General features: G+C 38.9%; 1 protein-coding gene across 1 annotated transcript in view; it reads left to right on the top strand.

Moving 5' to 3' along the window:
* FXN (frataxin) overlaps window positions 1-13,084 on the top strand; it is a 119,424-nt gene extending 106,340 nt beyond the window's left edge. The window contains exons 4-5 of the mRNA XM_053702526.1: window positions 10,600-10,697; window positions 12,773-13,084. Of these exons, the coding sequence (XP_053558501.1) occupies window positions 10,600-10,697; window positions 12,773-12,926 (252 nt within the window). The 3' untranslated portion in view covers window positions 12,927-13,084. The remainder of the gene's footprint in view (window positions 1-10,599; window positions 10,698-12,772) is intronic.
* The last annotated feature ends 2,815 nt before the right edge of the window (window positions 13,085-15,899 follow it).

Below are 15,899 nucleotides of genomic sequence, written 5' to 3'. Positions count from 1 at the left end.
ACTCGGTGGGAGAGAGGGTGGGAATAAAAAAAGTTAACGATCTGGGAGAGCGTGGGGGGTTAGGTGTTGAGGGGGGACAGCTACACTACAGAAAAAACTTTTTTTTTTTAATTTGATTTCAAACTGGGTACTGGCAGACAGCTGCCAGTACCCAATATGGTGCACAATAAGGCAGAGGGGGGAAGGGGGGTTAGAGAGCTGTTTGGGGGGGGGATCAGGGAGGTTGGGGGCTAAGGGGGGGGATCCTACACAGCAGAATTATTATTTAAAAGAAAAACAAAAAAACTTTCTGCCAGTACTTAAGATGGCAAGGACAATTGTGGGGTGGGGAGGAAAGAGAGCTGTTTGGGAGGGATCAGGGGGTGTGATGTGTCAGGTGGGAGGCTGATCTCTACACTAAAGCTAAAATTTACCCTGCAAGCTATAATACATGTGATGCGCAGCGGCATTTAGCGGCCTTCTAATTGCCAAAAAGCAATGCCAAAACCATATATGTCTGCTATTTCTGAACAATGGAAATCCTAGAGAAGCATTTACAACCATTTGTGTCATAATTGCACAAGCTGTTTGTAAATAATTTCAGTGAGATATCAAACATTGTGAAAAATTTAACGTTTTTTTTATTGATCGCATTTGGCGGTGAAATGTTGGCATGAAATATACCAAAATTGGCCTAGATCAATACGTTGGGTTGTCTACTACACTACACTAAAGCTAAAATTAACCCTAAAAGTTCCCTACAAGCTCCCTAATTAACCCCTTCACTGCTGGGCATAATACACGTGTGGTGCGCAGTGGGTTTTTAGCGACCTTCTAATTACCAAAAAGCAATGCCAAAGCCATATATGTCTGCTATTTCTGAACAAAGGGGATCCCAGAGAAGCATTTACAACCATTTATGCCATAATTGCACAAGTTGTTTGTAAATAATTTCAGAGAGAAACCTAAAGTTTGTGAAAACAATTTGTGAAAAAGTGAACGATTTTTTTTATTTGATCGCATTTGGCGGTGAAATGGTGGCATGAAATATACCAAAATGGGCCTAGATCAATATTTTCGGATGTCTTCTAAAAAAATATATATACATGTCAAGGGATATTCAGGGATTCCTGAAAGATATCAGTGTTCCAATGTAACTAGCGCTAATTTTGGAAATAGCAAAGTGCTACTTGTGTTTTATACCCTATAACTTGCAAACAAAAGCAAAGAACATGTAAACATTGGGTATTTCGAAACTCAGGACAAAATTTAGAAACTATTTAGCATGGGAGTTTTTTGGTGGTTGTAGATGTGTAACAGACTTTGGGGAGGTCAAAGTTAGAAAAGGTATGTTTTTTTCTATTTTTTCCTCATTTTATAAAAACTTTTATAGTAAATAATAAGATATGATGAAAATAATGGTATCTTTAGAAAGTCCATTTAATGTCGAGAAAAACGGTATATAATATGTGTGGGTACAGTAAATGAGTAAGAGGAAAATGACAGCTAAACTCAAACACCACAAATATGTAAAAATAGCCTTGGTCCCAAATAGACAGAAAATGGAAAAGTGCTGTGGTCATTAAGGGGTTAATATAGTTGTGCTGAAATAGATCTTGGTATGAGGCAGTTAAGTGTATTCCTAAGTATTTAAGCTTTTTATTTGCTATTGGTATATTAAAGGTATCATGTATTTTTTGAATGCAGTGTGATGGAGTATTTATGTTGAGAAGTTCCAATTTATTTAAATTAAGAAGAAAGTTTGAAACTTCTCCGTATTTTTTAAGTTTGTTTGTTAATGTATAGAGGACATTGTCCGCATAAAGCACTTGTTTATACTCAGTGTCACCGACTTGTAAACCTTTTATTTTATCATTACCCCTCACTTTTTGAGCCAAGACCTCTATTAAAAGCATGAACAATAAAGGGGAAAGGGGGCACCCCTGTCTGGTACTGTTGCTTATCATAAAGGGTTCGAAGAGTGTTCCATTAACCCTGACTCTTGCATTTGGATTTGAATAGAGGCCAAAGATCATGTTCAAAAAGGGTGCTGTAAAACTCATAGTTTCCATCGTCCGATGCAGGAAGAGCTAATCTACCCTGTCAAAGGCCTTCTCTGTGTTGGTAGACAACAAGGCCCTAGGACAACCCTTTATATTTGCATGAGTTATTAATTGGATAACTTTTTTGGTGTTGTCCCTAGCCTCCCTGACAGGGATGAAACCCACTTGATCTAGTGAAATTAGTTTGGGAAGATATGTGTTTAAGCAGTTAGCGAGGATTTTAGCTAGGATTTTCATGTCAGAGTTTAGAAGGGAGATTGGCCTGAAGTTCTTGGCTGGTTTGCCCGGTATAGGAATAACTGTTATATGTGCTTCCAATAGGTTTTTGGAGAGTATCGGTTCGTGTCTCAGACTATTAAACAGATTTAGCATTGTGGGGGATAGTTCATCTTTAAATTTTTTATAGTAACTTGGAGTTAAACCGTCCGGGCCGGGGCTCTTACTGGAAGATATATCCTTAATTGCTTAATATATTTATTCAATGGTTATAGGAGATTCTAACCTATCTATCGCTTCCTTATCCAATGTTGGCAAAGCCAGTCCTTGCAGGTAATTATCATTTTTGTAGTTTTTTTTGAGTAGGCGTATCCTGTGATAAAGGCTGTGGTGAATTTGGTGTAATATTATAAAGTGTATTGTAATAGGCACGAAAAGCTTCTGCTATGTGTGTGTTGCTTTTTAGTTGCTGATCATTTTGTGTCAATCATGTGAATGTACGCGCTCAATTGTTTCCTACGTAATGTTCTAGCTAGGGCTTTCCCTGGTTTATTTCCTGCCTCATAGTAATATTGTTTCAATTGTTGGGCCTTTCTCTGGTAGACTTCAGTTAGGTGTTGTGTAAGTTCTAATCTTGCGATCGTTAATAATATTTTTGTGTTATTATCTGACGGGTTTTGTTTATGCTTGTCTTCTAAGCTGCCTACGTTATTCAGGAGGTTAGAGTGTTTTTCTCTGTATTGTTTGTTTTAAAAGCTTTGCATTATGTTTGACGAGCTCTCCGCAAATCACACTTTTGTGTGCCTCACAGACATTAATTACTGTTGTTGGTATATCCGGCCATAGGATGGAGCAAGTGACTGGTGCATAGTCGGACCAGGTTATTGTTCCTATATCACAGTTATTACTAATTGTTAGTCCGGAAGAGTCAGTGAATATGTAGTCAATTCTAGAATAACTTATGTGGGGCAGGATAAAAAGTGTAATCCTTGTCTTGCGGGTGTGTAGTTCTCCAAACATCATGAAGTACTAGTTTAGATAGAGTAGATTTAGCTGATTTCAGAGTAGATGAGGGAGCTATCGCTACTCCTATGGATGAATCTAATGAGGGGTATAAGGAGAGATTGAGATCTCCTGCAAGATATATAGTTCCTTTAGCATGGTCTAAGATCTGATTAGATATTTTTTTAAGGAATGTGTTGCGCTTGGTTAGGAGCTTACATAGACTCCAAAGTAATATAGTGTCCGTAAAGCAAACCTACTAAAAGTAGGTATCTCCCCTCCATATCTCTTTCTATGTGAGTTGTTTGGAAAGGGATGGATTTGTGTAGCAAAATACCCACCCTGCATTTCTTATGGGGACCAGGGGCAAAAAAGGCCGTAGGATAAAGGAGATTATGCCATTTAGGTTCTCTACCTTTTCGATCAAGACATGACTATTTAATTTGTGTAATTCTCAAAATGCTATTGACCTTTTACCAGGGTTATTTAACCCTTTGGCGTTTATAGTTGTTAAATTTAAACAATGATTTTGGAATCTACTGTGTTTGGGAGACAGTCTGGGATCAGGCATGGGGAGAGGGGGGAAAAAGAAAAAAAAAAGGGGATATTTATAAAAAAAGAAAGAAGTTAGAGGAGTGTAATCACTGTGGGGGGAGTACAAATATATCACAATACTTGAGCAACAATTTGTATTTCAATATCAATTCAGGAACAGAATATCCTATGAGCACAAAGTATGGGAGAGTTGTGTACAGTAATGAAGTAAATAGGTTCTAAAGGTAGAGTATCCCCATGTCAAATGACTTTGAAAGTTACATGTACGTAACAGGGCTCTGGAAACAGTAGCACTGTATTGTGTGAGTAGGCATAAGGGGAAGGGGTAGGGGGAATAGGGGACTAGGGAGTGTGTAGTAAAAATTTCCTCTGTAGGGGTCAGAAGTTCAAAGTGGGTATATGTGGTGTCTCATATTCTACATAAAACTGATGTGTGTTAGTGGTGGACGAAAATATATATACTTTTCTATGATATATTGATTGGGAATAAGATGTGTCGGTATCAGTGTTCCCTCTAAGGCCAGTTTTGTGTGTGGCACAGCAGTGAAACAGTTAATTAGGTAACCACACCCTGCAATTAACAAACACTGCACAATGCAGATCGCAAGGTATGGTTCTCTTCTTAACTGTTTCACTGCTATGCTGCACACAAAACTGTCCTTAGAGGGAACACTGGTCGGTATCCTATTGTAGGGAACATTTCAATGAGATATACCTAACAGCGTAAATATTGAAAATAACCGATTAATGATATTTTAATATATTTCGTAATCTTTAGAGTACAATGATATCAGAGCATTTGAAAACTTAAACTTGGGTTACATCTAAATGGACAACAAGCCCATCATAACTGGTTTGCTCACTTTAAGGTAGTGTTGTCTTTTTACCTTGAACATTATAATTAAAGTAAGACAGTCGCTGAAAGCAGGGTTATAATACTAGGTATCTCTAATACACAATAAATTGTTTTCTGACAGAATTTTGGAGAACACCTAAACATTGGAACAAGCAAACTAAAACACCAAAGCTTATAAACCAAGATAACAGTATTTTCGCAACTATATTTGTCACAATGTTTTCACTTAATCCATGGAGGAATTAGCCCTAGATTTCTCTTATTTTAAGCTAAATAAAACTGTACTCACATACCAAGACGTAAAGCTAAGAAACTCTAGTATGTAATGTTCTTTATTCTGGAGCATCAGTAGAGGTGGGTCCAGGCCTTGAGGTGGACGCGTCTTGTATATTAAGATCAGAGTAGAAATTCTGAAAGTCCATCCCAGGTCTATAGATTACTGTTTTGTTGTTGTTGGTTGCTATAATAGATACCGGGAATCCCCATCGGTATGGGATTTTGTTTGTTCGTAGAGTAGATGTGATAGGTGCAAGTTCTCTCCTTTTTTGAAGGGTTGCTGGTGATAGATCCGTAAAGATTTGTATCTCTTCTCCAGCATGGTGAAATTGATGTTTAGATCTTGCACATTGTAGTATTTCCTCTCTGTCTTTGTAGTTCAATAGCTTAACAATGATGTCTCAAGGTGGAGCTTTAGGAGGGGTTTTGGCCTAAGGGCCCTATGGGCTCTTTCTATAAGGATATCTGGTGCGGATGGGCTACTTTTTAATACCCTAAATAGGACTTGGAGATATTATTTATTCGACAAGGGTTGTCAAGGTCCTCTATTCAGTCATGAAGAAATTGTAGTTTTTCAGCTTGACTCTGAAGTTCAGTAGTTCTTTGTTGCAGTGTAGTCGTATTGGTTTCTTGAGTGCTTTCAACTTTGGAAACTCTAGAATCCAGAGTGCTTAGATCTTTGCGTAGTTCGCCAAAGTGGCTTCACATTTCTTGTATTATATTATTAATGTCCTCCTTTGATGACAGGTGTTGTAAATCATCTTTGGTCACGTATTGGGGCGGAGGAGGCTCGGTGTTGTGAATCTGCGCCGTTGCAGTTTGTGATCTATTAGCCATCTCTTTGGTGACTGAGTTTGGCTGTGGTTCAAGTGGTTTTAAAGGGACACTGAACCCAATTTTTTTCTTTCATGGTTCAGATAGAGCATGCAATTTTAAGCAACTTTCTAATTTACTCCTATTATCAATTTCTCCAACATAGGTGTGTCCGGTCCACGGCGTCATCCTTACTTGTGGGATATTCTCTTCCCCAACAGGAAATGGCAAAGAGCCCAGCAAAGCTGGTCACATGATCCCTCCTAGGCTCCGCCTTCCCCAGTCATTCTCTTTGCCGTTGTACAGGCAACATCTCCACGGAGATGGCTTAGAGTTTTTTAGTGTTACAATGAGCTAGAAAAGGCGATCACTAGTAATTCTCCTTCTTATGAGGAGATTATGGACAGAATCCGTGCTCTCAAATTGGCTAATTCTTTCACCCTAGACGCCACTTTGCAATTGGCTAGGTTAGCGGCGAAAAATTCTGGGTTTGCTATTGTGGCGCGCAGAGCGCTTTGGTTGAAATCTTGGTCAGCGGATGCGTCTTCCAAGAACAAATTGCTTAACATTCCTTTCAAGGGGAAAACGCTGTTTGGCCCTGACTTGAAAGAGATTATCTCTGATATCACTGGGGGTAAGGGCCACGCCCTTCCTCAGGATAGGTCTTTCAAGGCCAAAAATAAACCTAATTTTCGTCCCTTTCGTAGAAACGGACCAGCCCCAAGTGCTACGTCCTCTAAGCAAGAGGGTAATACTTCTCAAGCCATGCCAGCCTGGAGACCAATGCAAGGCTGGAACAAGGGAAAGCAGGCCAAGAAACCTGCCACTGCTACCAAGACAGCATGAAATGTTGGCCCCCGATCCGGGACCGGATCTGGTGGGGGGCAGACTCTCTCTCTTCGCTCAGGCTTGGGCAAGAGATGTTCTGGATCCTTGGGCGCTAGAAATAGTCTCCCAAGGTTATCTTCTGGCATTCAAGGGGCTTCCCCCAAGGGGGAGGTTCCACAGGTCTCAATTGTCTTCAGACCACATAAAAAAACAGGCATTCTTACATTGTGTAGAAGACCTGTTAAAAATGGGAGTGATTCATCCTGTTCCATTAGGAGAACAAGGGATGGGGTTCTACTCCAATCTGTTCGTAGTTCCCAAAAAAGAGGGAACGTTCAGACCAATCTTAGATCTCAAGATCCTAAACAAGTTTCTCAAGGTTCCATCGTTCAAAATGGAAACCATTCGAACAATTCTTCCTTCCATCCAGGAAGGTCAATTCATGACCACGGTGGATTTAAAGGATGCGTATCTACATATTCCTATCCACAAGGAACATCATCGGTTCCTAAGGTTCGCATTCCTGGACAAGCATTACCAGTTCGTGGCACTTCCGTTCGGATTAGCCACTGCTCCAAGGATTTTCACAAAGGTACTGGGGTCCCTTCTAGCGGTGCTAAGACCAAGGGGCATTGCAGTAGTACCTTACTTGGACGACATTCTGATTCAAGCGTCGTCCCTTCCTCAAGCAAAGGCTCACACGGACATTGTCCTGGCCTTTCTCAGATCTCACGGATGGAAAGTGAACGTAGAAAAGAGTTCTCTATCTCCGTCAACAAGGGTTCCCTTCTTGGGAACAATAATAGACTCCTTAGAAATGAGGATTTTTCTGACAGAGGCCAGAAAAACAAAACTTCTAAACTCTTGTCAAATACTTCATTCCGTTCCTCTTCCTTCCATAGCGCAGTGCATGGAAGTAATAGGTTTGATGGTAGCGGCAATGGACATAGTTCCTTTTGCACGCATTCATCTAAGACCATTACAACTGTGCATGCTCAGTCAGTGGAATGGGGACTATACAGACTTGTCTCCGACGATACAAGTAAATCAGAGGACCAGAGATTCACTCCGTTGGTGGCTGTCCCTGGACAACCTGTCACAGGGGATGAGCTTCCGCAGACCAGAGTGGGTCATTGTCACGACCGACGCCAGTCTGATGGGCTGGGGCGCGGTCTGGGGACCCCTGAAAGCTCAGGGTCTTTGGTCTCGGGAAGAATCTCTTCTACCGATAAACATTCTGGAACTGAGAGCGATACTCAATGCTCTCAAGGCTTGGCCTCAGCTAGCAAAGGCCAAGTTCATACGGTTTCAATCAGACAACATGACGACTGTTGCGTACATCAACCATCAGGGGGGAACAAGGAGTTCCCTGGCGATGGAAGAAGTGACCAAAATCATTCAATGGGCGGAGACTCACTCCTGCCACTTGTCTGCAATCCACATCCCAGGAGTGGAAAATTGGGAAGCGGATTTTCTGAGTCGTCAGACCTTACATCCGGGGGAGTGGGAACTCCATCCGGAAATCTTTGCCCAAATTACTCAACTGTGGGGCATTCCAGACATGGATCTGATGGCCTCTCGTCAGAACTTCAAGGTTCCTTGCTACGGGTCCAGATCCAGGGATCCCAAGGCGACTCTAGTAGATGCACTAGTAGCACCTTGGACCTTCAAACTAGCTTATGTATTCCCGCCGTTTCCTCTCATCCCCAGGCTGGTAGCCAGGATCAATCAGGAGAGGGCATCGGTGATCTTGATAGCTCCTGCGTGGCCACGCAGGACTTGGTATGCAGACCTGGTGAATATGTCATCGGCTCCACCATGGAAGCTACCTTTGAGACGAGACCTTCTTGTTCAAGGTCCGTTCGAACATCCGAATCTGGTCTCACTCCAACTGACTGCTTGGAGATTGAACGCTTGATCTTATCAAAGCGAGGGTTCTCAGATTCTGTAATTGATACTCTTGTTCAGGCCAGAAAGCCTGTAACTAGAAAAATTTACCACAAAATATGGAAAACATATATCTGTTGGTGTGAATCTAAAGGATTCCCTTGGGACAAGGTTAAAATTCCTAAGATTCTATCCTTTCTTCAAGAAGGATTGGAGAAAGGATTATCTGCAAGTTCCTTGAAGGGACAGATTTCTGCCTTGTCTGTGTTACTTCACAAAAAGCTGGCAGCTGTGCCAGATGTTCAAGCCTTTGTTCAGGCTCTGGTTAGAATCAAGCCTGTTTACAAACCTTTGACTCCTCCTTGGAGTCTCAATTTAGTTCTTTCAGTTCTTCAGGGGGTTCCGTTTGAACCCTTACATTCCGTTGATATTAAGTTATTATCTTGGAAAGTTTTGTTTTTGGTTGCAATTTCTTCTGCTAGAAGAGTTTCAGAATTATCTGCTCTGCAGTGTTCTCCTCCTTATCTGGTGTTCCATGCAGATAAGGTGGTTTTACGTACTAAACCTGGTTTTCTTCCGAAAGTTGTTTCTAACAAAAACATTAACCAGGAGATAGTCGTGCCTTCTTTGTGTCCGAATCCAGTTTCAAAGAAGGAACGTTTGTTGCACAATTTGGATGTTTTTCGCGCTCTAAAATTCTATTTGGATGCTACAAAGGATTTTAGACAAACATCTTCCTTGTTTGTTGTTTATTCTGGTAAAAGGAGAGGTCAAAAAGCAACTTCTACCTCTCTCTCTTTTTGGATTAAAAGCATCATCAGATTGGCTTATGAGACTGCCGGACGGCAGCCTCCTGAAAGAATCACAGCTCATTCCACTAGGGCTGTGGCTTCCACATGGGCCTTCAAGAACGAGGCTTCTGTTGATCAGATATGTAAGGCAGCGACTTGGTCTTCACTGCACACTTTTACCAAATTTTACAAGTTTGATACTTTTGCTTCTTCTGAGGCTATTTTTGGGAGAAAGGTTTTGCAAGCCGTGGTGCCTTCCATTTAGGTGACCTGATTTGCTCCCTCCCTTCATCCGTGTCCTAAAGCTTTGGTATTGGTTCCCACAAGTAAGGATGACGCCGTGGACCGGACACACCTATGTTGGAGAAAACAGAATTTATGTTTACCTGATAAATTACTTTCTCCAACGGTGTGTCCGGTCCACGGCCCGCCCTGGTTTTTTAATCAGGTCTGATAATTTATTTTCTTTAACTACAGTCACCACGGTATCATATGGTTTCTCCTATGCAAATATTCCTCCTTTACGTCGGTCGAATGACTGGGGAAGGCGGAGCCTAGGAGGGATCATGTGACCAGCTTTGCTGGGCTCTTTGCCATTTCCTGTTGGGGAAGAGAATATCCCACAAGTAAGGATGACGCCGTGGACCGGACACACCGTTGGAGAAAGTAATTTATCAGGTAAACATAAATTCTGTTTTTTCTTCGTTCTCTTGCTATCTTTATTTGAAAAAGAAGGCATCTAAGCTTTTTTTGAGTTCAGAACTCTGGATAGCACTTTTTTATTGGTGGATTAATTTATCCACCAATCAGCAAGGACATCTAAACTTCCATTCTTGCATTTCAAATAAAGATACCAAGAGAATTAAGAAAATTTGATAATAGGAATAAATTAGAAAATTGCTTAAAATGTAATTCTCTATCTGAATCACAAAAGAAAAAAAATGGGTTCAGTGCCCCTTTAAATATTGGTTTAACAGTTTAGCTGATGTTCCCTTTTCTGATTTGTTCAGTTCTTTGTTAGGCATCACACCTTCTTTGTTGTTTGCTTTTCCCCCCTTTTTATTGTTTTGTTTCTCTTAAGGGTAATAGTATTCTGGGATTAACCTATCTTGCAACCTGTATAGAAACTGCCGGTATATATCTGGTTGAGTATTTATGCTGTCCCAGATAAAGGATAAATAAAAAATATTTTTGAATTGAATATTCTCTTATTGAAAATATAATACAAATTGCACGTTCTATATTATGTCATATATATTTTTCAAGATAATTGATAGACATAGTGGGTACAACATCTGATTAATATAAACTTTCTTTGTCTGTCTGTTTTCAGAGTGGTGTGCTTACAGTTAAATTAGGAAGTGACAGGGGGACTTACGTGATCAATAAACAGACGCCCAACCGACAGATTTGGCTGTCCTCGCCCACTAGGTATGTGACATGTTAACCATATTTTTATTCTATATTTTTAATAAGGTTTTAAAACAAATGAAATGCTTTAGTTCTCTCAAAATGATTCTGCTTGGTTCTCTGAATATACATGTAGTCTCTCTCTTGAGATTTCACTCTGATTGTGGCTCAGTGAGGCTGAAGATATAGGCCCGCTAATTTATTTATTATCAACCTATGTCTTGTTGGCTTTTATGCCTTTCATAAAGATAAATCTGATGAATCTATTCAAAGCTAGAGAGGATATTCATTTCTAAAGTGCTTTTATATGCTAAGCACACAAGGGCCTGGGAAAACCAGGGCTATGATCTGCAAACTGGATGGGGACTTAAGCAATAGGACAGACTTGTTTGGACATTTATGGATGTTTTACAGCTGTTATGTTGCTTACATCCCTTTAAGCTAAACTGCATTATTTAGTAAAATACACAAGTGAGCTGGAGAACAGTTGGTAACCCAACAAAATTAGCTGAGGCAAGGACAACCTAACAGAACTGTAGGTAGACAGCAGAGATACAGTATATGCAATGCTGTGTTTTATCATTGGTCTATGTATCTATCTATTTAAAAATGATCTGATACTGCTTGCTAAAATATGTACTATAAAATTAATACATTTTAAATGTATATTCATTATTTAGTCTTTTTGTAGCATCTTGGAGATTCATGTAAGACTTCCTTTTAGTTATATAGATATCTGGGAGAAAATCATGGAGTGACGAAGCACAACAAAAATACTGTAGTATTTGTTAAACATACTTTAAAAAGGACATAAATCTGTCACATTTCCATACCTCAAATGAGATGTGCATATATTTGTTATTGGTTAGCGAGTAACAAAGTTACCTGCCGTTTGCTGCATTTGAATAGTCAGACAACAGATATACAGATGTTTTGAGTTGCACTTCTGTACTAACATATCCAGTGTCTAAACTATTGGAAAGCTAGAAACCACGGGTAACTGTTATTTGTTTGCAAGATGAATAGCGAATATATGCACATGTCACGTATGAGGGATATTTTAGGCGAAATATTAGAACTTTAAAAAAAAATCCCATGACAAGATGTAAGATAAACACCAGGAGTAGCAAAAATATAGCATGGGTTTGTTGTTCTAAGCTTTGTAAAAGTCTAACCATATTATAAGGAAATACATTTTTATAGATATGACCGTTGCTTTGTTTTTTTCAGATAGATAGATAGACAGATCATAGTGGAGCCATGTGGTCTATTATAGTATATAGTTAATTTATCATCAGTATTGCCTTGTGCATGCTCAGATGTATTAGATAGGTACAGCACTCTGTTTAGATTGCATTCACTGTGTGCACATTGCAAGAAGGCTCTCTGCCTTTATGCAAAATCCAAAATAGAATGTTCCTGCACCTCTAGGTGTGTCTACTGGTTCTTGGTCTATATGTAAATATTATTGCTTTGAGACACAACAGATCCATAAACCAAACATTGGTAGAAGTAGTTCCCACGTACATTTCAGGAAGATTAAGGAAATCTGAGCAGAGGGTCATGTGTTTGACGTTAGAGAGCAGCAGTTTCAGGAGAAACTTTGCAAATAAGGAACAAATGAAGTGATGGGGACAAATAGAGTGGAGGAGTTGAAGTATGAATGTTCTCTTTTAAAAGGTCCTTCACTTGGATACAAAAATAAATAATTATTGAATATGTTAGGGGCTATTAGGGCAATAAATACTGGCCAAAATATATGTTTATTAACTTGTTATAAATAATTCAAATAAAAAATGGATTATCACAGAATTGCCATCGATAATTGATTGGTTAGCATAGCATACATTACGGTATAAAACACTGCTAAAGAAAACCCTGCAAGATAGTAATAGACAAGATCATCTTTGAGCTAATTTATGGGAGCTTCATCATTTATGGAAATAATTATAGATACACACTGCTGACAAACAACTATTTGAAGTCATACAATTGATTGTTGTTTTTGTTATGGAAGTTATGTCTATAGCTACCTTTTTAGTTCAGTTGCTAACTAAGGATTGTAGATTTCATTGGTCTGTTTTCTCTCGTTTCAGTGGACCCAAACGATATGATTGGACAGGAGGATCTTGGGTGTATTCTCATGATGGAGTTACTCTCCATCAGCTTTTAGCATATGAACTGTCAATAGCATTAAATCATAAACTAGACTTATCAGCATTAGTGTATTCAGGAAAGCTAGCCACTTAAATTTACCTTTATGACAGTTTAAAATGTCATCTTTTTACGTTCACTACATTGTAAAATTTTGCTTTATTTGAAACGTTTTACATGTTTGTTTTGTGCTGTAGGTGTAAGTTTCCATAAACCAAATAAAATTTAAAAAATGTGTGTATATTTTTTCAAAACTGTCTCTTGGTTTTATTTTTCTAATTTTGTAATTTAAAAGGAAAAAAGTGCACATTCCTACAGGTATATGTAAAGCTAATTTGTCTTGAAGAGCATCAATAAAACACGCAATGTGACTTGCGTGTCTTTGCACAAGTAGCTAGAGCATACCTGGGCTCCGCCTCCATCTGGATTAGTCTCCTTCCGATTGCCTCGATTTGGGCTTTGTGGTTGCTCTGCCCCAATGATATTTACTTTCCCTTGTTCAGAGACATTTACATGGAAGGAGCTGTAAACTGGATGGATTCGGCGTCACAAGTTGATTGCAGCCTAATACTTAGCGATCCATTTGTGGTCTTTTAGCCCCTTTTCTAGCCATATTGGTGAGACAAGTCTTCTTGCGGATTTCATTTGGTTTAGTCCAAGTTACTCGTCTCCAGTAGGACACAATGCATAACCGTAAGGGTAAGGATTTCACAGAATAGTATTTTTATTTATATATATATATATATATATATATATATATATATATATATATATATATATATATATATATATACTGTATATATATATATACTGTATATATATATATATTGTGGATGCTTCTGAACAGATTATTATATGGTGCATTCATGGGGTATGTGATTGTTTTTTAGCTTGTGTTATTAACTAATGCTGGTTTTACTTCATTTATCAAAATGTTTTTCACAGTGTGATTATACACGGGACTTGGCTTATAAAAACTAATACCAGATTTAATCCTTAAGGGAAAAGCTAAGTTGTGTCAAGTGTGATCACTCCTTTGGTGGAGCAATTAATGAATTAATTTTTTCAGGCTCTTAACGTATTCTACTGCTTTGGGAAATAGGGGTATAGGTCTGACTCGCCTGGTTTGGAGATAATTTGGGGACTGTTACCCTCTTTTGGATTACAAATAACAAACTTTCACCTAAGACGGCATCATCTCGGCCAGTGTGTTTCATACATGCTATTGTGGGATCCCCTGCATGAATGTGATGTGTATGTTTGTGTGTTTGCTTATTTAATACATTTAACTTTTTCTATTTTTTGACACAATGAATCTCTAGTGTGTGTTTTTTTTACACCATTGTGCTGAGCTTGCCTAGACTTTTAGAAATTCCTTATTGTGGAGTTTCTACTTTCTGATTCATGCTGTTGTATATTCATTTTTCTAGGGAGCACCTGTATTTTTCTACTATTATTATCAGTGTGCAACTCGTTTGCCTGTTTTCTTTGCTGTTTATAACTGAATGTACTTTGTAGAAGACCACTTAAGAACACTCATGCAAGAAAAAGCAATGGCGTATGTCTAACATAAGTATTTTTCATTTAAAGTTTGCTTACACAAAAGTATAATATATTTGGCTTTTTCTAATAATTGCTCAGTGGTCCCACTGGAGTATCTCATGTTTTCAGGTTATACACCCCTGGTCTAGTGTAATCTATATTAATTTTTATTTCTCCAACATTGGTGTGTCCGGTCCACGGCGTCATCCTTACTTGTGGGATATTCTCTTCCCCAACAGGAAATGGCAAAGAGTCCCAGCAAAGCTGGTCACATGATCCCTACTAGGCTCCGCCCACCCCAGTCATTCTCTTTGCCGTTGCACAGGCAACATCTCCACGGAGATGGTTAAGAGTTTTTTTGGTGTTTAAATGTAGTTTTTATTCTTCTATCAAGTGTTTATTATTTTAAAATAGTGCTGGTATGTACTATTTACTCTGAAACAGAAAAGGATGAAGATTTCTGTTTGTAAGAGGAAGATGATTTTAGCAGACAGTAACTAAAATCGATTGCTGTTTCCACATAGGACTGTTGAGATGAAGTAACTTCAGTTGGGGGAAACAGTTAGCAGACTTTTCTGCTTAAGGTATGACTAGCCATATTTCTAACAAGACTGTGTAATGCTGGAAGGCTGTCATTTCCCCTCATGGGGACCGGTAAGCCATTTTCTTAGTCAAAAACAAACAGAATAAAGGGCTTATTATGGGCTAAAAAACTGTTAGACATTTTTATGGGCTAAATCGATTGCTTTATTTGTGCATATTATTCAAATTTAGGCTAACTATTGACATTTATAATCTTGGGGAACGTTTATAAAATGGCAGGCACTGTATTGGACACCTTTTTCAGTCAGGGGGCCTTTCTAGTCATAGACTGAGCCTCATTTTCGCGCCATTAATGCGCAGTTGTTTTTTGAGAGCAGGGCATGCAGATGCATGTGTGAGGATCTAAGAATCTCTGAAAAAGCTTTTAGAAGGCGTCATTTGGTATCGTATTCCCCTCAGGGCTTGGTTGGGTCTTAGCAAAGACTGTATCTGGGACTGTATAGGGGTTAAATTGAAAAACGGCTCCGGTTCCGTTATTTTAAGGGTTAAAGCTCTGAAATTTGGTGTGCAATACTTTTAAGGCTTTAAGACACTGTGGTGAAAATTGGTAATTTTTGAACAATTCCTTCATACTTTTTCACATATTCAGTAATAAAGTGTTTTCTGTTTGAAATTTAAAGTGACAGTAACGGTTTTATTTTAAAACGTTTTTTGTGCATTGTTGACAAGTTTAAGCCTGTTTAACATGTCTGTACCTTCAGATAAGCTATGTTCTATATGTATGAAAGCCAATGTGTCTCCCCATTTTAAATTTATGTGATAATTGTGCCATAGCGTCCAAACAAAGTAAGGACAGTACTGCCACAAATAATGATATTGCCCAAGATGATTCCTCAAATGAGGGGAGTAAACATGATACTACATCATCTCCTACTGTGTCTACACCAGTTTTGCCCATGCAGGAGGCCCCTAGTACATCTAGTG

Source organism: Bombina bombina, chromosome 2 (genome assembly GCF_027579735.1).
Source record: "Bombina bombina isolate aBomBom1 chromosome 2, aBomBom1.pri, whole genome shotgun sequence".
In the NCBI taxonomy this organism is placed as follows: domain Eukaryota; kingdom Metazoa; phylum Chordata; class Amphibia; order Anura; family Bombinatoridae; genus Bombina; species Bombina bombina.
This window is presented reverse-complemented; position numbering and strand designations above follow the sequence as displayed.